General features: G+C 46.6%; 1 protein-coding gene across 3 annotated transcripts in view; it reads right to left on the bottom strand.

Moving 5' to 3' along the window:
- nectin1b (nectin cell adhesion molecule 1b) overlaps positions 1–21,805 on the bottom strand; it is a 780,494-nt gene that overhangs the window by 626,559 nt on the left and 132,130 nt on the right. For all 3 annotated transcript variants that reach the window (XM_059956948.1, XM_059956950.1, XM_059956949.1), the window contains exon 2: positions 8,102–8,452. In XM_059956948.1, coding sequence (XP_059812931.1) covers positions 8,102–8,452 — 351 coding nt within the window. The remainder of the gene's footprint in view (positions 1–8,101; positions 8,453–21,805) is intronic.

The raw sequence follows: 21,805 nt of genomic DNA, 5'->3' as shown, positions 1-21,805 counted from the left end.
TAAGTGGCAGAGAAATGTCTCTACATTCTGCAATAGACACAGGGCGGAAACAGAAGCAGAGGGGTGATACACAGCATAGCAATGCAACAACAAAAATATGGAGAGGCAAGGCAAACATTAGGAGAAAATATGTGTGCAATAAGATGAACGTGAGAGTCCAGCGAAACCGAACTAATAAAAAATGAATTGTGTATTTGCATGAATGCCCTATGCTGAAATAGAACTCATTGTATTCTGTGTACTTCAGTGGAACTGATCGGGGAGGGTTCAGAAAACAGCAAGTGAACTGAATGTTTCTTTGTTGTAGAACACTGGATTATTTCTGACACTTGGTTAATTAATGGATCACATCACCTTAAATGATCATCAACTTGGGATTAACAATACAAATGACTTGGATGTTGTGAAAAAGCTTTACGTTTATAGCTATGCCTCCCATAAATACATGCTAAAATATAGCAGTCAATAATCTTTTTAATAATGTATAGTAAAGGATGGACATTATCTGAGGTGTGTGTGTGCGTGTGTGTATGTGTGTGTGTCACACACACACACACCCCACCCCCAGAGCTTTGGGAATTTTTCTCTGCAGTTAAATCAGGATTACTCCTGCTCCTCCACACACAATGTGGAGAAAGGGTCCTCGAAGGATGGAGTGAGGGCATATGGGGGTCCCAGATGGTGGGGTAGAGAAAGTGGGGAGGGGAAAAGACCATAAGACATAGGAGCAGAATTAGGCCATTTGGCCCATCAAGTCAGCTCCACTATTCCATCATGGCTGATTTACTTTCCCTCTCAACCCCATTCTCCTGCCTTCTCCCAAAACCTTTGATGTCCTGGCCAATCAAGAATCTATCAACACCCATTTTAAATACACCCAATGAGAAGTGGGTGCTGGGGAGACAGGACAGGGAGGAGAGGGGCACAGGGCCCAACAGCAGTAGAACAGGAAGATGACAATGAGAAAATTTAACACTTGAAGATAAATCCACATTAACAGACTTCGTCATCTCATCCACTTTCTCTAAGGTATACAATGCTTTGATGCTTGGGAGGTAGGAAAAGCTTATGGCCTGAGCGGCGAGTCTGGGTGAAGCTAACAGGGCTACAAACCCCACATGCAGTGGTTCAACCTAGGAGATAAGGATGGGCAGGTGACCAAGGAAGGTAGACAAAATTGAGACCAGGAGTAGCTGTGTCAAAGTAACACACCCGCTAAACAGGTGGATGGCAGACAGTATTGCAAATGGATATACATAGAAAGGCAGGAGCTTGTTCAGTTTGCTACCAAAAAATGACCAGAGAAACTGAACAGGTACATGGATAGGAAAGGTTTCGAGGGACATGGATCAAGCACAAGCAAATGAGACAGCTGGATGGGAACCTTGGTTGGCATGGGTGAGAAGGACAGAAGAGCCTGCTTCAAGGTTGTGATGTCAGGAGCAGCAGCTCCAAACTGAATCCTTGTTTTCTTGGTTGATAATGAAGGCTAAAGAGTGATCTTGTAGTGGCATAAATGAAGGAGATTTTTAATAGAATGGACCCGGAAAGATTTTTCCCACTTGTGGGGAAGAGCAAGGCCAGAGGACATCAGTGTAAAACAGTCACTGGGAAATCCAGCAAAACCTCCTTTACCCACACACTGGCAGGAATGCAACACTCATTGTCATGAGGACTGCTGGAAGCAAGCAGCAGTAGTGGAGTTAAGGGAAGGCTGGTTGAGCACAAGGAGCAAGAGAACACTGGACCAGATTTAGTTGAGGAAAGCCAGTAAAAGGATTTATAGGGAGCAGAAACACCAGCGTCAATTGTTTGAGCCAAACAGTTCTATATATCAACCCAACATAACCCAATGTGAAGGACCCAGTAAATCGTCCTTGTGCCTTCCAGGACAAACTATCTTTGGGGACGCAGCTTACATGGAAATGGCTCCTGTCCAGTGCCGATTCTGGCTGCGGTTATCGTGGAAATGGATTCAGGCATTTAAATGATTGGCAGCCTCTGCACTTTCATTTCTGGTGCTAGACTGGCGATCAATACAAAGATAAACAGTACTCCCACAATATTACACACCTCAATAGGACGAGTCTCTCCAATGGAACAACAGGCTGTCTCCAGTAATGAATAAAGACCATGTTACCCTGGTAGGAATATCTCATTTGCATTTTCAATTGAGCACATTTGAGAGAAAATCTCCAGGAGCTGACGTATGTGAGCAGAACCAGGGAAAAGTTAGGAAGCCAAAAGATTCAACCCTCAAGCTACCCCACCCATATTATCATGCAAAGCAAACATTTTATGTCAACCAGCTCGCTAATGAAAGACTAAACGCAGTCTCCATCCTCAAACTGCAAATGGGCGTCAGGACTGCAGAATTCCATGGATCAAATGGAGCTTTGTTCTTGCCCACGCCGCCAAAGTGATTCGCTGCTGTGCTTCAACCTGGAAAGTCCGCATATCTTTATTTTGCTAAATGTCAGATGCTGCTTAATAGCACAGGGCCCTCTGTCACATAGTGGTACAGACAGCTGTTGCCTTTCATTCGACTCCTACAGTTAAATAGATGACTGATGAACACATCAGAATGTGCAGCAGAGAAGCAGACCATCTGCCCACAAAGAACCAGGACTTGTATCTGCAACGAAGCCCTGAGATGAAACCAGTCCTGATACAGAGTTCTGACCCGAACCATTGACTATTCTTTACCTCCCACAGATGCTACTCAGCCTGCTAAGTTCCTCCAGCAGATCTTTTATTGCAATCTATCTACAGTTAGCTGCAAGGCATGGTTTTTCATTCTAACCCCAAAATTAAGATTGTCAAGTACAGACACGATGTCCCAAAGTAAAAAGTAATGCAAAGGCTGTAGTTGCAATTCCATGGATAACATTAGCTAGACGATACAGGAGATACAATGTAAAGGACCACACTCAGTGGCCACTTTATTAGGTATAACTGTTCGATAATGCAAAAATCTAATCAGCCAATCATGTGGCAGCAACTCAATGCATAAAAGCATGAGGACATGGCCAAGTTGTTGCTCAGACCAAAATCAGAATGGGGGAAGAAATGCAATCCAAGTGACTTTGACCATGGAATGATTGCTGGTACCAGATGGGGAGGTTTGAGCATCTCAGAAACTGCTCATCTCCTGGGATTTTCGTGCACAACAGTCTCTAGAGTTTTTTGTGAAAAACACAAAAAAAAAATCAGTGAGCAAAATGCCTTGTGAATGAGAGAGGTCAGAGCAGAATGGCCAGACTGGTTCAAGCTGACAGAAAGGCGACAGTAACACAAATAGCCATGCATTACAACAGTGGTGTACAGAAGAGCATCTCTGAATGCACAACACATTGAACCTTGAAGTGGATGGGCTACAGCAGGTTCTAAGGGGTACCTAATAAAGCGGCCACTCAGTGTACATGCAAATACAAACGCAGGCATCTCAGCTTCTGCTTAGAAGCTGTGCGGTTGGAAGTGCACACACCATATTGCGTGAAGTTCATACAAAATCCCTGAGTTCAGCCAGTCCAGCATATGCGTGGCAGTACTTGAAGCAAAGTTGCTTAAATGCTTTTTGCTCAATCTGGTCAGCTTAGTAGAATGAGGTCAATGCAATCATGGAGACCAATTGCAGCTTCATCCATCAAGGCTAGTAAACCAAATGAAAATAAGGATTTTAGTGCCCTGTTGCTTTCCCCATTGAATTTAGTGTAAGAAGGAAACAGAGAGCAGTAATAGATCCTGACCCGCATAATGTTAGGAAGCAGAGGCACTTCTTGAATCTGAATGAATGTGGTGTGGCTCACATACAATTCACATGAAGCTACTCTCTGGTCAATGATCAACGCTGTGAACTCTGAATACAAATGTGGTACATTTGGCTCATCCAGGGCCATTTCCAATCTACCCACGTAAATAGCTTCACAAAATGCATCCCTTAAGGAGGTCTTCAACTAACGGTCGTGAAATTCACAAAGTCCAGTGTTGCCCAGTTACACCTGGCTAATTGGGAATCCAGTCATGGCCAAGGACATTATGAATTAGCAAAAAATAAGAGATGGCAGTCATGTGACCTCATTATTCATGCAGAGTACAACCAATGAACTTTAACCTCTTCTGTATGCTTGTTGATAAAATGGGAAACAAATAGCAGAGAGCGAGAATGCTCTTCGATCATTGAGAGGCTTGCTCCCATGGTTACTCAATGGTGGCAGATGTATTTCAGAAACTAGTCATGGAATCCACACCACCGTGGTGGGGAGGAGCAGCCCAGAGAGAGGAAGAGAGCTGTTTGAGGCAAATAAGATTGGGAGAGCAAACAAGAGTGGAGAAGGGCAGATAAAGAGTCAAAAGATCAAGGAGGAAAGTGAGAGGAACGAGACAGAAAAAGAGGAAGCAAGTGTAAAGAGCGAGGTGGGCAAGGGGATCAGAGTGAGGTGGGATGGTGGAGTCAGTCATGGAGGCAAGAGTCTGATGACAGAAAAAAGGATGGGGAGGGCAGGCTTTGAGTGCAGTGGCAAGAGCAGTGAGAGGAAAGGGTGGTGGAGAGAGGCAGAACAGATGCAAGGAGACCAAAACAGTTCATGGGGTGGGTTTGGGGGAAATAGTTAGTGGGTAGAGTATAGGCTCACCCAAGACTGAAACCAAACCACCAGGACTATGAAGCGAGCTTTAAGCCGAACACATGAATTGATCATTAGAGGATGAGGCAACATTAATGACTGAGTTGCACGGACTGACACTCAACTTTACCCCATTAGTATTACAGTTTGTACATTCACTGCAAAATCCACAACGTGCAAGACACACAAGACACTGGTTCCATGGAGGAATTCTAGAGGATGGGCTGATTAATCTTCCTAATCTTTAAGCAGGGGTAGTTCCATAGGGTCTGTGTAACATGGTCACAGTAACAATCACAGACTAGCTCCAAACACTGAAGATATTACAGAAAGGAGGACACATGGTTTAAGATTACAAGACCAAATATACCCTTGAGGATATCACATGCAAAGCATCTCCTACTGAAGATGAAAGATATCAATCTTGATGATCATATCAAGATCAATATGAAAGATGTGCTGCCATTGGAGAGGGATCAGAGGAGGTTCACAAGGATGATTCCAGGAATGAAAGGGTTATCATACGAGGAACATTTGATGGCTCTGGGTCTGTACTTGCTGGAATTCAGAAGGATGAGGGGGAATCTCATTGAACCCTTTCGAATGTAGAAAGGCCTAGACAGAGTCGATGTGGAAAGGATGATTCCCATGGTGGGAGAGTTCTAGGACAAGAGGGCACAGACTCAGGATAGAGGGGTGCCGTTTCAAGACAGAGATGCGGAGAAATTTCTTTAGCCAAAGGGTGGTGAATTTGAGGAATTTGTTTGCCACATGCAGTTGTGGAGGCCAGATCGTCGGGTGTACTTAAGGCAGAAATTGATAGGTTCCTGATGGGACATGGCATCAAAGGTTACGGAGAGAAGGCCAGGAATTGGGGTTGAGGAGGAGATAGAAAAAAGGATCAACCATGATTGAATGGCGGAGCAGACTCGATGGGTCAGATGGCCTAATTCTGCTCCTATGTCTTATGGTCTTATAAATGGCAGAACATCAAATGAATGCTCTTTGTCTGGGACCGATAGTAACTGGGCTATGGGCTGCCGGCAACAGTGGTGGAGGCAGGTACGATAGGGTCTTTTAAGAGACTCCTGGACAGGTGCATGGAGCTTAGAAAAACAGAGGGCTGTGGGTAACCCTAGGTAATTTCTAAGGTAAGGACATGATTGGCATAGCTTTGTGGGCTGAAGGGCCTGTAGTGTGCTGTAAGTTTTCTATGTTTCTATGTAACTGAATTAGCCTGCTCTTGAGGAAAGAGAAGTGAGGAACCTTGCTTAATGACAGGATTTTAGAGACTCCAAAATTCCAGGCCTTCCTTCTGGATAATGGTTCTTTCACGAAGCAAAGCCTGCTTGAAGAAATGCAACATCCCATCTCCTCCTAAGAATCTCTGGCTCATTTCCACTCCTGGTGGAGGGGAGACACTGATGTGTTTTTGATAACCTCACAGCCATACATTGGGCACATAGAAGGCCTGCTTAACTGAAAGGAGTGGACCACACCACAAACCACCCACCCTGTCAGGCATCTCCTGTCCCACCAGGAGAAAGCCAATGTGGGAACTATTGACTTATCGGACATGTCAGAATGCAGAATCCAGAGTGGAAGCAAGGCATCCTTGTCACAGGGGCCTGTCTAAGATGATGGTAATCAAATGTAAGATGACAAGTATTCTTAACATTTGTGAAATATCCCTCCAGTATGATAAGACCAGCTGAAGAATAATAGTAATGGCTGGTGAAATTACAGTTATCTAGCTTCACTTGCTGATTACTCTCCAGCTACAGGCAGTTAGGCCATTAGCAAGCTCCTCTGTGATATTTACAGCATTGCCCTGATTCACTTCAGCTGGAAGCATTTCTGAAAGGGTCTCAACTGATGGAAGGTGCAAGCATTAAATGGCTACAGGTGTAACAACGCTCAGCGTACACAAGTGCCATGCATTTCTTTCCTGAGTTATTGCACATTGGGAGACAAGGTGTTGGAAGAACAACTGTCTTGTTTTATATTAAGAGCCAACAATTAAATGTTATGCTATTTTCAAACATCTAAGTCTTACATTATTTTTTCGTGAGTTACTGAATCAAGTTCCGATCACTGCACAGAGCTAATTAGCAAAACAAGCTCCTAATAACATAATTTTCACTTATCATCATGACTTCAAGCTTGAAGTAGCTATGCTCAGTGACATCAAGAAGCTACGGACAGGGTGGATCAACATATACGTTGAGTATCCCTTATCCGAAAACGGTTGGGGCTGCAAGTGTTTCAGATTTTGGAATATTTGGATCTATATAATGAGATCCCTTGGGAATAGGAACCAAAGCCTAAACACAAAATCCATTTACATTACATATATAGTTTACGTACAGCTGGTATGAAGCTCACAGAGTGAACAGTCCGTAGTTGGAGCATAGTCTGATGTCATGGAACTGGGTCCTCCAGACTGTCAAAGCTGAATGGCTGCCTCTATTACTGGCTTCCAGTCTTGCGACTGGCTTCATATTTGCCATCCATTCCAAACAACCACCCATTCCACCGGGGGTGAATGGGTAGTTTTCTGTGCAATTTTTTAATCATCTTGTACATAAAATATTTACCTTCAATTTTCAGTTCATTCTAATAGACCCTTTGCTTGATTCGTGATCAGCATACTGTTAAGCGGCACACGTTCACTCTGATGCTGACGTATCCACTCTTTCAATACACAATCAAGATCTGAATTTTTCGTGTTATACAGTGTTCTGCTATTCTTCATTAACTTCTGTTCATTACATAGTGTATGTGTGGTCACTCCTCAGAACTGTCTGTGGTATGCACCCACCTGCGTGTCACCAGGGAACCTTGTGGAATTTTCCATTTGTGTCATTATGTCAGCACCAAAAAATTCTGGATTTCGGAGGCTTTCGGACTTTGGAATTTTGGATAAAGGGTGCTCCACTTGTATTTGTGGTTTCATTGACATTCGTTTGTAAATGTGCACACATGTAGATTACAGAAGCTCAACCTTAATACTTAGAGGTTCAGCTTCTGTAGACTGTGTGTGTGCACATTTGCAAATGAATGTGATTCTCGTAACACAATTACTTCTGTTGTGATGGGAGATCAAAATGGCTGTGAACATTTCAATTGGACCAATGGCAAACTTATATCATCTCTCACCTTCTCCGAGAGTTAACTGTGTCGGCGTGAAACGAGAGCCACAAATAGGCCCTGATCAGGCAAAAAAAAGTTTTCCTTTCTTAAAGGTCACTTGTTGATTAGTTGGTATTACATCATTAGATTATGGCCACTTTTATTGATTCAAGCTATCTATATATAAAAAAAGGCCAACATAAGTTTTCAATTTACTAGGGTGAGATGACACATTAGCTTAAACTGTGTCCAAGTGTAGTCCACTGGTCTTATTGCCTAAGTGCACTCTAGAAATTACTGGCCAACACAGAATTAACATTTCCCTGATTGGTACAGCCACTTACCAAAAACAGTGAGGTTAACCTGGCTCTCTCGGTTTCCGGTTGGGAAGGTTGCAAACTCACAGATGTAGACTCCTTCGTCCATTAGTTCTAACCTGGACAGCTCAATTGTGGCATCATTTAGAGACGGGTTTTGGAAAGATACTCTATCTTGGTACGGTGGCAGGACGGAGACCCCCATAGATGGGTGGAAAATGGCAATGTTTTGCTTGGACCCATTGGTTGCCTTTTGCCATGTGACTTGAGTGATTTTGATTTTGGGATCGTTGTTTACGAAAGTGCATCGCAAAACCACGCTGGTGCCAATAAATCCAGACAAGCTGTCATCCACCGTCACCGTCTGCGCCTGAAAAACTACAACAACATTTGTTTGTTAGAAGTCAGTCAGAATTATAGGTGCAAATAACCCAACCTACATTGTTGTTCATATAATTGCACTACACAGACACACAGAAAGGGGCTGCTTTTCTTTAGAATTTGAAGTCCCCAAGTGCTTTACAGCCAGAGAATTACAAAGGAATGTAGTCCCATAGATCCCTTTGTACCGCCAATGCTGTACAATGAAACCGTACAATGCTGGGTTGAAACGATGACCATTTTTTCCCCTCCATAGATGCTGCCTGACCTACTCTGTTCCTCCTGCATTTTGTGTGTACACAATGTGGCATCTACACAGGCAGGCAGCTTCAACCCAAGAGCAGCCGTATTACCCTTACTGATGTCACAAGAGATTAAGACACTCAGCCACGAAAGACATTCGCCCTCTGATGGTTTACCTTAACCTGAGAGTACTGCTTAGTGTATCAAGCTCCAATTAAATTTGGCAACAATTAAGCAATTCAAACAACATGAGGGCCATGGTGATAGAATACTTGAGAAGGAGAGGAGGGCAAGAGGGAGGATGAGAGCTGACTATGGAAAAGGCACTGCTTAGGAAAGATCATACCAGCTATTTCTTTCACAGCAAGATGCTTGTCAAGCTAAATTCCTCAAGTAACAATACAAGTGCTGCTTTACATAATGCACAGTGCTCGGTCCAAGGAACTAATTTCCATTTGTGTGGATAAACACCAGTTTCTAGAAAACAACATAATTAATGACAAGAATGAGCTTCTGTGGCATTCACTTAAACACCCAATGCTTGGACTTTGCTTACTCACAACCCCTAGCTGAATTCATTCAGCTGTACATTTCCATTTGCCGAATATTTATTCATGGGAGTCTATATCATATGAAATATTACATCTCAATGCCATGCTGCCAATCAAATGTAGCCATACTTGCTTAACCGGCATACTGAACTTCTGCCAAATTTCACTGTTCCCATGGACAAGTAACAACTAATGTAGTGACCTAGATATCAAACCAAACTGGGAAGTGCACAGTGCAGATCACAACTCTCCATTAAGTTACAGTAAACACATCACTATTCACACTTGCTGCTTTTCTATTAGCGAGGTCTCTTCATGAGAATATAAACAATTCCAGACACCAAGATTCTGTATTTAGCGGTCACGTATTAAGAGCAGGATTGCTCTATGAAATTCAACACTTTTTCCTCAACTGTAACAAGCCTCCTTGGACTCTTCACATTAATGACCCACCAACTTGTCTTGGAATCTAGTAATGAAATACTCCCAGCTACAGGACAACATTAAACCTTTCTTGGAGCTTGTGGTCATTCTGCAGGTAATTTCTGTTACATTTTCTGCCTTAGAGTTATCTGGTTACCATGTCCAGTGGAAACCCTTCATAGTGGCAGGCCAAAACCACTGGAAAGCAGACTAATTACAAAGCAGATGTCAGTTCTCCAGAACTTTCATAGGTGGGAATGGGCCTATAGATAGGCCCAACTGGAATACCCAAACCATGGGTGCTCCTCTAAATGTGACCAAACTAGCTGTGCCATTATAGCCACTGGATACTCAGTGATCAGATACTCCAGGCACTGACTTATCTGCCAGCAGCCACCTCAATCTGATGAATTCAAGGGAATCTCAGAGAGCATAAAAGAGGTATCTCAACCCTCCACTCTTTCTCTGGAGTGATCCTGCCTCCACTGTCAGTAGGACTGCAATCCGTCCCTATAAGGAGCCCACCTCCACTGTCAATAGGGCTGCAATCTGTCTCCCGTAATCAACCTGCCTTCATTATCAGTGGGACTGCATCCTTTAATGAGAGTGCTTCCATTGTTAATGGAACAGCAATCTGTCTCCTGTAAGGAACCCGCCTTCTCTGTCAGTGGGACCATTATATGCCTTCCCGTTACACGTCTCATTGTGTTTATGGGTTTTTTTTTATCTTGCTGTCGACTGGCCTTTACACTATTCTATTGCTCACTTATGCCATCCTTTTATGTTTTTTTAGAATACCATCACTGGACACAGGCCATAATTTCATCCACTGTAGTCCTTATTAACTTGAAGCACAATAATAATTATGCACAACCGCATCCTCTCATGATCCTTTCTGACAAAGAGGATACTCCACTGTTGAGTGATGCAAACAAGGACATTGCAGAAAAGATGAGGCAGAATTTTACTGAAGGGCTGATTAAATTCAGCTTGCACTCACTGATTTATTAGCAGCACACAAAAAGATGAAGGGCCTCAGCGAGTCGGGCAGCATCTGGAACATTTGAATGGCTTCAACTCGAAACGCTACTGTTCATTTCCATTCAAAGATGGTGCCTGACTCACCGAGCTCCTCCAGATTGTTGCGTGCTGCTTCAGACTCCAGCATCTGCAGTCTCCTGTGTCGCCATTTCACTGATCATTGGCCGATTTTCCCCACGCCTCAGTCAGGACATGGGCAAAAACAACAACCATCGACCATAGCCCTGATCTGCAATGAAGGCTTTAACCAGTAATTGCTGCTTCAGACCGTTCCCTGGAAAGAATGAAGCCTCTCACATGCATTCAGAACACCACCTCATTAATACAGAAATTAATCCAAGGAAGGACCTGGCACCCATTTCATTCCAGCCATAAAGAAAAAAAGAGACTTCCCAGAGCTCTATTTTGTCAAATTAGGCTCCATGTTCGAAGGAGTATTGAATGTATGCAATTTGCATGCCGTGTGGCCTTTACAGTAAATCACTGAAATTAAACCGTACATCTTCAGCTGTCAATGCACGCACTATTTCAACATATCATAGCTGAACATGGAGATTATCTGTGTGGAGTAAAGTGAAAGATGCACCCAAAACCTCCACCCCTCCCGCAAAACCTTCACATCTCCACGGCAATAATGCTGCTTATTCTAGTGCATGTTATTTGTGAAGCAGATAAGCATAGGGATCATTTTTGCCCTTGAAAGCAGAGGGCAATTTCCAACTCCTCAGCAGCTTCAGTGTTCTGATTCTGAAACTATTACACAGCCAAAGAAAAATGGTCTTTGCTGAGAGAATATAACACGCACTACTTCAGAAAAAAGTCCCCACAGGGTACTTTCTATACTACAGTGCCTTGGAGCAGATGATGGCACGTATTTGTGTATCCGTGGACTGCTTCATCCAGCCTGTTGTGTGCTGGGATGTCCGCTCCTTTAGGGCCAGGTTCATGCAGTCCTGTGGTGCAGGTCTCAGAAATTAGAAGGGTGGAATCATTTGTACTCAATGGCCAACTGGTACCAGCACCAACAACCACCGTTCCTCAGCTGGAGGAGCTCAGTGGATCAGGCAGGATCCATGGAGGGGAATGAGCAGTCAACACGTTCCTCTGGACTGAAAGAGGAAGGGCGAGGTGGCCAGTATGAAAAGGTGACAGGAAGGGCTCCATCCTTAAACAATAATGGCCCATTTTACTCCATAGATGCTGACATCCTTTAGATTCCAGCATCCATAGCCTTTTGTACCACTAAACTCCCGTTTGCAGAACATCAGCCAGCTAATCAAACCATCCAAAGTATGAATCTAAAGGAAAATGAGAATATTATAATGTTTCTGGGAATGACTGAGGCTGAAAAATCACAAATAATTAGCCAGTGTTTTCAACTGTGTAGAATCAGTCAAAATACTTTCTCAGGCGTTGGAATACTTTTCTCCTTCGACTTGCTGGTGAAGTTTCTGCTTTAGATAATACATGAGCATTGAAGCAAACATCCTCAGGGTGGTCCTGGGAATCAGAGATGCTGCTGGAAATGCAATTAGTATCTTAGCCGGTGAGTAAACGTGACGTCCATGGGTCAGTCACATCTGTGCCCAGTAATACAATTACAGCTAGATATTTGCTCGAGTTGAAAAAAATGCCTAAGGTTCCAGACTTCAATAACTTCAACTGACACTGACGCACTTCTCTCTAATCCCAGTCACCTCCTGCCACCGCCTGAAATAGGTTTTGTTTTCTCTCTCTCTCCCAATCCCCCACTGCCACTCCTCAACCCCTGCCCCAGTTCCTTTCCCAATGCCTGCAAGAGGCTTTTGGTAATTCCTTTTTAAGGTTAATAAGGCTGCTATTTACTCTACTCAATCTTTACCTTTTAAATTATTCAGAACAACAAATTATTTATGCACTAGAAGACGTTGCAGGCTGAAAACCACTGTCAGGTCCAAAATATTGACAGCCAGAAACTTGCTCATCACTATGTCCTTGCTTCTGCCTCAAACATAGGCTCTCCATGAGACATATAGTACACTCTGAATGACTGCAAAATGACCTGCTATTGAGAACCCTATTAAACACCTCATGAAGGGTCAGCCACTTGAAATATTAAATCTCTGCATCCATTTTTGCAAAGGCTTCGTGCTTATAGCATTGTTTTTTTAAATCCCTTTCAAAGCGTTGTGAAGGCCCAGCTCATAAATTGATCCCTTTTAAGGGAAATAAAGCTTCAAGAAATGCTGGCCTGCACAGCAGAGTTTGGATCTGAGCTTGAAGCACATCTCACGAATTACACCCGACTGTGTCCACTCCACCGATAATGGGACAACACAGGCTGGGGCTGCAGATCCAAGGCAGTTTAACAGTCTTAGAATTGGAATCAGGTTTACTGTCATTGGCATATGCCGTGAAAATTATTGCTTTGTGGCAGCAGTATAAAGCAATACACGAAAATTAATATGTTCCAATAAGAAATATTTTTAAAATATATAAGCCATGCAAAAAGAGAGTGAAAAGTGAGCTACAGTAGTTCTCATGGGCCATTCAGAAATCTGAAGGCGGAGGGGAAGAAGCTGTTCTTAAAAAGATAAGTGTGCATCTTCAGACTCCTGTACCACCACCTCATTGGCAATTAATAAGGTGAGCATGTCCTGGATAGTGTGGGTCTTCATGATCGATGCTGCCCTTCTTGAGTCATTACTTTTTGAAGATTTCCTTACCAGTAGTTTCACCTTTAATTTTAAGACTCAAATTCGGAAAAGCAGTACATTCAATACTAGATCAAGGAAACTATCAGAAGCCTTTGTGGGAAAAGATTCAGGCCTGAAGCACAATAATTAATAAGAATTATTTTTATGTTGCCATAATATTTTGAGGGGGGCTGTCAGGGTCAATGACAAAAGGAATCGCACTCATGCAAGGCTAGCATAAGTCGTGCATTTCTCATAAAGGCTTGAAACAAATCCTTTGCTAGACCTTTTCACACTAGTCTTCATGCTACCATAGTCTGCGGGTAACTCGCTGAGGAACTCAGAACCAGTCATGGTCTCGGGATAAAGGAACCTGACTGGTTGTAGACATGCAAACACGAGGAAATCTGCAGATGCTGGAAATTTAAGCAGCACACACAGCATCTATAGGGAGAAACACCGTCGATGTTTCGGGCCGAGACCCTTCGTTTCGAGTCTCCGCCTGAAACGTCGCCAGTGCTTCTTCCTATAGATGCTGCCTGGCCTGCTGAGTTCCACCAACATTTGTGTGTGTGGCTGTAGACATTCTGTCTTTGAATATATTCAAGATTGGGAACACTAAAGGAATCACAGAATACAGGAATAGGCTGGGGAAGTGAGTTTGAGGCAAGTGATTCAAGTGGCATTTTGGCCTCCCTCTTATTGTCCATTATGAGATTAACTCCTTTTAAAAGCAACTAACTTCATTTATTTATTATTTAGAAATACAAGTTGAGGATCTGTTATCCAAAATCTGAAATTTGTTGCTGACACAATGTCACAACTAGAAGGTTCCCAGGCAGTGTGCAGATGTCTGCACACCACAGACAGCTCCGAAAAGTGACCTCTGAACAGAAGCTAGCGAAAAACGAAGACCTCGATTGTGTATTGAAGGAGTGGATTCATCAGCGGAGCAAACGTATGCTGCTTAACAGTATGCCGATCACAATGAATAAAAACTGAAGGTAATTTAATACTCAGCAGGCTGTTACAGAAATTCAAGAAAAGGCATGGCATTAAATTTTTAAGGATTTGTGGTGGTAACGCATCCGGCTGATCACGAAGCAGCAGAGAAATTCATTGATGAGTTTGCCAAGATCATCACTGATGCAAATCTAACACGCTGAATGGCTGCGTCAGTATGCACGCATGATGAACAAGCGTAAGGCAAAGTCTGTTTACCGGTAGCACATCAATTCAGAGTTGTGAATGACAGTGATTCCAAGCAGCCACCGTCTGTCTACCAGGGCAGCCAAGGTAGTGATAGCTTATCTTTCTGATGGTTCAATATGCACATTATTGTTTCATACATAAAATTATGAAAAATATTTCAAATTACCTTCAGGGTATATGTATAAGCTGTATATGTAATGTAAATAGATTTTGTGTTTAGACTTGGACACCATCCCCAAGCTAATTCATTATATAGATGCAAATATTCCAAAATCCAAACAAAATCTGAAACACTTTCAGCCCCAGGCATTTCAGATAAGGGGTGCTCAACCTGTAATAGGCTCTTCCGATGAAATAAACCCCCACTACCCAACTATATACATGTCACCAATTAACTCACTAACCCTCATGTCTTTGGGACATGGGAGGAGTCACCTGGTTTTGAAATAGCCTCTTCAGCCCAACTTACTCATATCAACCAAGATGTCTATCCGAGCTTATCTCATTTCCCACTGAACCTTTTCTATCCATGTACAGAACCAAATGTCTTCTTAGTGCTGTAGTTGTACCTGCCCCCACCATTTCATCTGGTTGCTCTTCCACAAACCCACCATCCTGTGTGTGAAGAGTTAAGGGGGAACCAGAGATACACCACCAACATTGGCCTTGCCAGCAATGACCAACGTCCAATGAAATCATTTCTTGTACAATGCAGTACATGCAAGGGATGCAGTTGATTGCAGCATTCACTCTGTTTCTCCCATTTAAAACCTGCATCTACTCTGGTGGGGATTAGCTCTCAGCAAGTAACTGAACAAGAGTGTCAAATGTTGCTCTGTTTACAACCTTACCTTGTTGATAAAGAAACTCCTGTACAACAATGCTTCTCATCAGCTCAACAAACACACCCCAGCCATCCCTACCAATCCAGACCACTTCCCCAATACTCCATTTTCTAAGCTTGACTATAAGAATTGTCACACAGGGTATCAACTGATCTGCTTCCCAGAGCTGAACCCCCAAAGAAATGGCAGCAACAGCAGGCAGTGAGTGCCAAAGTCATTTTCAGAAGCTAAAGCTGGCTAATTGGAAAAGGTTTGGATGCCAAGCACTGGTGCAATGGTTGGATACGATAAGCAGATGCGGCTTTTGCAAATTGCACTGCAGGAAGATGCCCAGGGGTTTAGAAAAAGATTTCCTAATTCTGGTCCACTGATCATCTGCCACCTGGTACTTCTACAGAAGTGATATGGCGGATAATGGAAGTTAACCTAAGGGTTAAGTAATCCCAGTAAGAATACACAGATGAGAAACTATCTAAGAATGGAACTCAGACACACATCATCTTGTTACCCTTAGAGAGGCCACTCGGGCACAGGGGATCCCTGCAGTGCATCAATATTAAGACACAATATCTGTTATCAATGATGTTTCTAACGAATGCTCAGAAACTAAGTCTGGAATACAGAGAGCACAAAACTAGTCTCCAAAAATATTGAGTTGTGCAGCTATTCAGCTGTATTCCCAAAATGGTTCAGATCATCGTGGTAAATTCTCTACAGGCCTCACAACCTGGCTTCATCCGGAGATCACAGGTCCCAAAGACAACTGAAAACCCTAAATCATAGCTTCACCATGGATCAGAAACAGTCAACCTAGATTTCAGTGACATACTGTTTGTCACACACAAGACAGGCAACACTGAAAGCCTCCCTCAAAACACATACACTGCTGGAGCAACACATAAATCACTGGAGGAATTCAGCGGGTCAGGGAGCATCCGGGGGAGGAATGGACAGTTGAAGTTTTTGGGACGAGATCCTTCATCTGGGCTGAAAGGGGAGATGGTACAGAAGAGGTGGAGGGAAAGGGTGAAGTACTGTTGGGTCATCTTACAGATTTAATGTGAAAGCTAGGTACACCCGGTTCCAAGCATTTACCTTACCAACATGCACCTTGCTGCAACTCCGCCTGTGGTCACAAGAGGAGGTCTCTGCTAGATCCCTGCTAAGCAATGCGAGCAAGCTCTGGCAGTCCCATGAACCATTTAACCCAATTTTCACTCTCCCTCCTACAGTATATGCCAACTTGTTACTACGATTGATTTGGCCAACAATAACAGTGCCATCGGCAAACATAAATTCAGCGTTGGAGCTATACCACACAATCGTAGGTATAAAGTGAGTAAAACTGTGCTGACGGTGATTGTGGAGGAGTCTGCTGAAGAGTCCATTTAGGAGACAACATGGCTTTGGACATGGGATGCTACGCTTGACGAACCTTTTAGAGCTTTTTTGAAGGGACAGCCAACAAGATAGATGAATGTAGGACAACTGATGTTGTCTATTTGGATTTCAGCAAGCACTTAAATTTTAGCAAATTGGCTCAGAGATGAGAAGCAGAGGGTGGTGGCTGAACGTTGTTCCTTGGAATTGAGGCTGGTGACTAATGCATGATACGGGTTGGTGTTGGGGCCTGTTAACGATCTGGATGTGAATGCATAATGCTTGATCGGTAAATTTCAGATCTCACAAAATTAATAGGTGATGTTGATAGTGAAGAAGATGATCATAGACTACAAGGGGATTTTACTCAGTTACAAAAGTCGGCCGAGGAGTGGCGAATGGACTTCAATACAAGGAAGTGTGAGACCATAAAACATAGGAACAGAACTAAGCTATTTGGCCCATTGACTCTGCTCCACCATTCTACTGTGGCTGATTTATTATCCCTCTCGACCACATTCTCTTGCCTTCTCCCCATAGCTTTTGACATCCTAGCTAATTAAGAACCTATCAATTTCCTCTTTAAATAATTTGGCATCCACAGCCGTCTATCACAACAAATTGCACAGATTCACCACCGTCTAGGCTAAAGAAACATCTTATCACTGTTCTAAATGGACATCCTGTAGCAGTGTGCTACACGCAGCGCTAAAATTACGACACGGAGTCGGTAACTGCAGTCAAAGGAAAAACTTTATTCGAAATCCTCAGCCTCACTTTTAAGCCTCCCTCAACCTGCCCCCCGTGGCGCAGAGGCTCCAAAGCTCTGTGCTCGCAAACCCCCGTAGGCTATCTAATTGTGAGCCGGTTCAGATGTGCCAGGAAATGGGTCGCCACATAACCCCCCCCCCAGGACCGGCGATACACCCCTCAATGTCCACAGTCTGGGCCAGAACCTGCTTGGGAGGTCGGCCTCTGCGCCAAGGTGCCGGAAACTCGGCCGGTTGCGCCAGGTCCACATGGGCCGGTTTGAGGCGGTCCACCATGAAAACCTCCTCTTTCCCCCCAACGTCCAGCACGAACGTGGACCCGTTGTTCCGGAGCACCATAAACGGCCCCTCGTATGGCCGCTGCAGCGGTGGCCAATGCCCGCCCCTTCGTACAAACACAAACTTACAGTTCTGCAGGTCTTTGGGTACGCAGGTCGGGTGCCGCCCGTGCTGTGAAGTGGGTATGGGGGCCAGGTTACAGAGCTTCTCGCGTAGTCTGCCCAGGACTGCTGCAGGATCTTCCTCTTGCCCCTGTGGGGCTGGTAGGAACTCCCCGGGGACGACCAGGGGCGCGCCGTATACCAACTCGGCCGACGAGGCGTGCAGGTCGTCCTTGGGCGCTGTGCGGATGCCGAGCAGGACCCAGGGAAGCTCGTCCGCCCAGTTGGCTCCTCGCAGGCGGGCCATGAGGGCCGACTTCAGGTGACGCTGGAAACGCTCCACTAGCCCGTTCGACTGTGGGTGGTAGGCAGTGGTGTGGTGCAGCCGAGTCCCCAAAAGGCTGGCCATAGCTGACCACAGGCTGGAGGTGAACTGGGCGCCTCTGTCGGAGGTAATGTGGGCTGGTACACCAAAGCGAGATATCCAGGTGGCGATCAGGGCTCGGGCGCAAGATTCAGAGGTGGTGTCGGTGAGCGGGACCGCCTCTGGCCATCTTGTGAACCAGTCCACGATAGTCAGGAGGTGCCGCGCTCCACGCGACATTGGCAGGGGGCCCACGATATCCACATGAATGTGGTCGAAACGCCGGTGGGCGGGATGGAACTGCTGCGGTGGGGCTTTGGTGTGCCGCTGAACCTTGGCCGTCTGGCAGTGCATGCACGTTTTGGCCCATTCACTGACCTGTTTGCTGAGTCCGTGCCAAACGAACCTGCTGGAAACCATCCGGACAGTTGTCCGGATGGAGGGATGCGCCAAGTTATGAATGGAGTCGAAAACACGGCGCCGCCAGGCTGTCGGGACGACTGGACGGGGCTGGCCGGTGGCGACGTCACAGAGTAGGGTCCTCTCACCCGGGCCCACGGGGAGGTCCTGGAGCTGCAAACCGGAGACTGCGGTTCTGTAACTCGGAATCTCCTCATCCGCCTGCTGCGCCTCTGCCAGTGCCTCAAAGTCTACCCCTTGGGAAAGGGCATGAACGGTAGGGTGAGAGAGCGCATCCGCCACGACATTGTCCTTACCCGAGACGTGCCGGACATCCATCGTGTATTCAGAGATGTAGGACAGGTGGCGTTGCTGGCGGGACGACCAGGGGTCGGACGCTTTCGTAAACACAAAGGTAAGCGGTTTGTGGTCCGTGAACGCGGTTAAGGGCCGACCTTCTAGGAAGTACCTGAAATGCCGGATTGTCAGGTAGAGCGCCAACAGTTCCCGGTCGAAAGCACTGTACTTGAGCTCGGGTGGCCGCAGGTGTTTGCTGAAAAACGCCAGGGGTTGCCAGCAACCTGCGATGAGTTGCTACAGTACCCCACCGACTGCTGTGTTGGATGCGTCCACTGTGAGGGCGGTAGGGGCGTCCATTCTGGGATGTACTAGCATTGCGGCGTCCGCCAAAGCTTCCTTCGTTTGAACGAAAGTGGCGGCGGACTCCTCGTCCCAGTTAATGTCCTTGCTCGGACCCGACATCAGGGCGAACAAGGGGCGCATGATCCGGGCAGCTGAAGGGAGGAAGCAGTGGTAGAAATTGACCATACCTACGATTTCCTGAAGGCCTTTGATCGTGGTGGGTCGGGGAAAGTGGCGGACCGCATCTACCTTAGCGGGCAGAGGGGTTGCCCCGTCTTTAGTAATCCTGTGGCCCAGGAAGTCAATGGTATCGAGTCCGAACTGGCATTTGGCGGGGTTGATTGTAAGACCGTACTCACTCAGTCGGGCGCAGAGTTGACGGAGGTGGGACAGATGCTCCTGACGACTGCTGCTGGCTATGAGGATGTCATCCAAATAGATGAACGCGAAGTCCAGGTCCCGTCCCACCGCGTCCATTAACCGCTGGAACGTCTGTGCGGCATTCTTCAGGCCGAACGGCATGCGGAGGAACTCGAAAAGGCCAAACGGAGTGATGAGAGCCGTTTTGGGGACGTCGTCAGGATGCATTGGGATTTGATGGTACCCTCGGACGAGGTCTACCTTGGAGAAGATCCATGCGCCGTGCAGGTTTGCTGCAAAGTCCTGAATGTGCGGCACAGGGTAGCGGTCCGGTGTGGTAGCCTCGTTCAGCCTGCGGTAGTCGCCGCACGGTCTCCAGCCTCCCGTCGCTTTGGGCACCACGTGCAGGGGGGAGGCCCATGGGCTGTCGGACCGCCGGATGATCCCCAATTCCTCCATCCTCTGGAACTCCTCCTTCGCCAGTCGGAGCTTGTCCGGGGGAAGCCGCCGAGCGCGGGCGTGGAGAGGTGGTCCCTGGGTCGGGATGTGGTGCTGTACGCCGTGTCGGGGCATGGCCGCTGTGAACTGCGGTGCCAGAACTGATGGGAAATCCGCCAGGACCCTGGTGAAGTCGTTGTCGGACAGCGTGATGGAGCCGAGGTGAGGGGCTGGCAACTGGGCTGCACCCAGGGAGAACGTCTGAAAGGTCTCGGCGTGTACCAGTCTCTTCCTGGGCAGGTCGACCAGTAGGCTGTGAGCTTGCAAAAAATCCGCACCCAGAAGCGGTTGGGCTACAGCGGCCAGTGTGAAGTCCCACGTGAACTGGCTGGAGCCGAACTGTAGCTGCACCTGACGGGTGCCATAGGTCCTTACTGTGCTGCCATTCACAGCCCTCGGGGGGGGGGGGGGGGGGGGGGGGGGGGGGACCCAGTGCCCTGCTGCGGGTGTCGTAACTCGTCGGAGGTAAAACGCTGATCTCAGCCCCAGTATCGACCAAAAACCGGCGTCCCGACCTTCTATCCCACACATCCCGATGGCCAGCCGCCATAGCCATCAGCGGCGGCTGGCCCTGGCGTTTCCCGGGAACTTGCAGGGCGGGCGACAACGGCGGGCTTCTGCGCCCCACCGCTGGTGGTAGAAGCACCAGTGTTCATTGGGCCGGGGGTTGGCGGGCTCTGCGGCCGGGCCTGGACTGGTTTGCTGCCGGGAGCATGGCTGGGAGATCTGTGCGATGGACACCCCGCTCACCTTTTTGGCGTTCCACAGCAAGTCCGCCCGGGCTGCCACCTTCCGGGGGTCACTGAAATCCGCGTCGGACAGCAGCAGGCGTATGTCCTCGGGCAGCTGCTCCAGGAATGCCTGCTCAAACATGAGGCATGTGTGTCCGTCGGCCAGAGACAACATCTCATTCATTAAAGCCGATGGAGGTCTGTCGCCCAAGCCATCCAGGTGCAGTAAGCAGGCAGCCCGCTCGCGCCGTGAGAGTCCGAAAGTCCTGAGGAGCAGGGCTTTGAATTCCGTGTACTTGCCATCTGCCGGGGGCGACTGTACGAACTCCGCGACCTGGGCCGCTGTGTCCTGGTCGAGGGAGCTCACCACGTAGTAGTAGCGGGTGTCTTCTGAGGTGATCCAGCGAACGTGGAATTGGGCTTCGGCTTGCTGGAACCATAGGTTCGGGCGCTGTGTCCAGAAACCCGGCAGTTTCAACGAAACCGCATGAACAGATGCGGCGTCGGTCATTTCTGGTCCAAAAATCGTTTGGACCGTCGGGGTCTACAATTGTAGCGGTGTGCTACACGCAGCGCTAAAATTACGACACGGAGTCGGTAACTGCAGTCGAAGGAAAAACTTTATTCGAAATCCTCAGCCTCACTTTTAAGCCTCCCTCAACCTGCCCCCCGTGGCGCAGAGGCTCCAAAGCTCTGTGCTCGCAAACCCCCGTAGGCTATCTAATTGTGAGCCGGTTCGGATGTGCCAGGAAATGGGTCGCCACAATCCCTTTATTCTGAGATGCCCTCTGATCCTACACACAACCACTATAGGAAACATCCTCTCCACATCCCCT

This window comes from Hypanus sabinus, chromosome X2 (assembly GCF_030144855.1).
Source record: "Hypanus sabinus isolate sHypSab1 chromosome X2, sHypSab1.hap1, whole genome shotgun sequence".
NCBI lineage: Eukaryota > Metazoa > Chordata > Chondrichthyes > Myliobatiformes > Dasyatidae > Hypanus > Hypanus sabinus.
The sequence above is the reverse complement of the archived record's forward strand: the minus strand, read 5'-3'. Positions and strand labels throughout refer to the sequence as shown.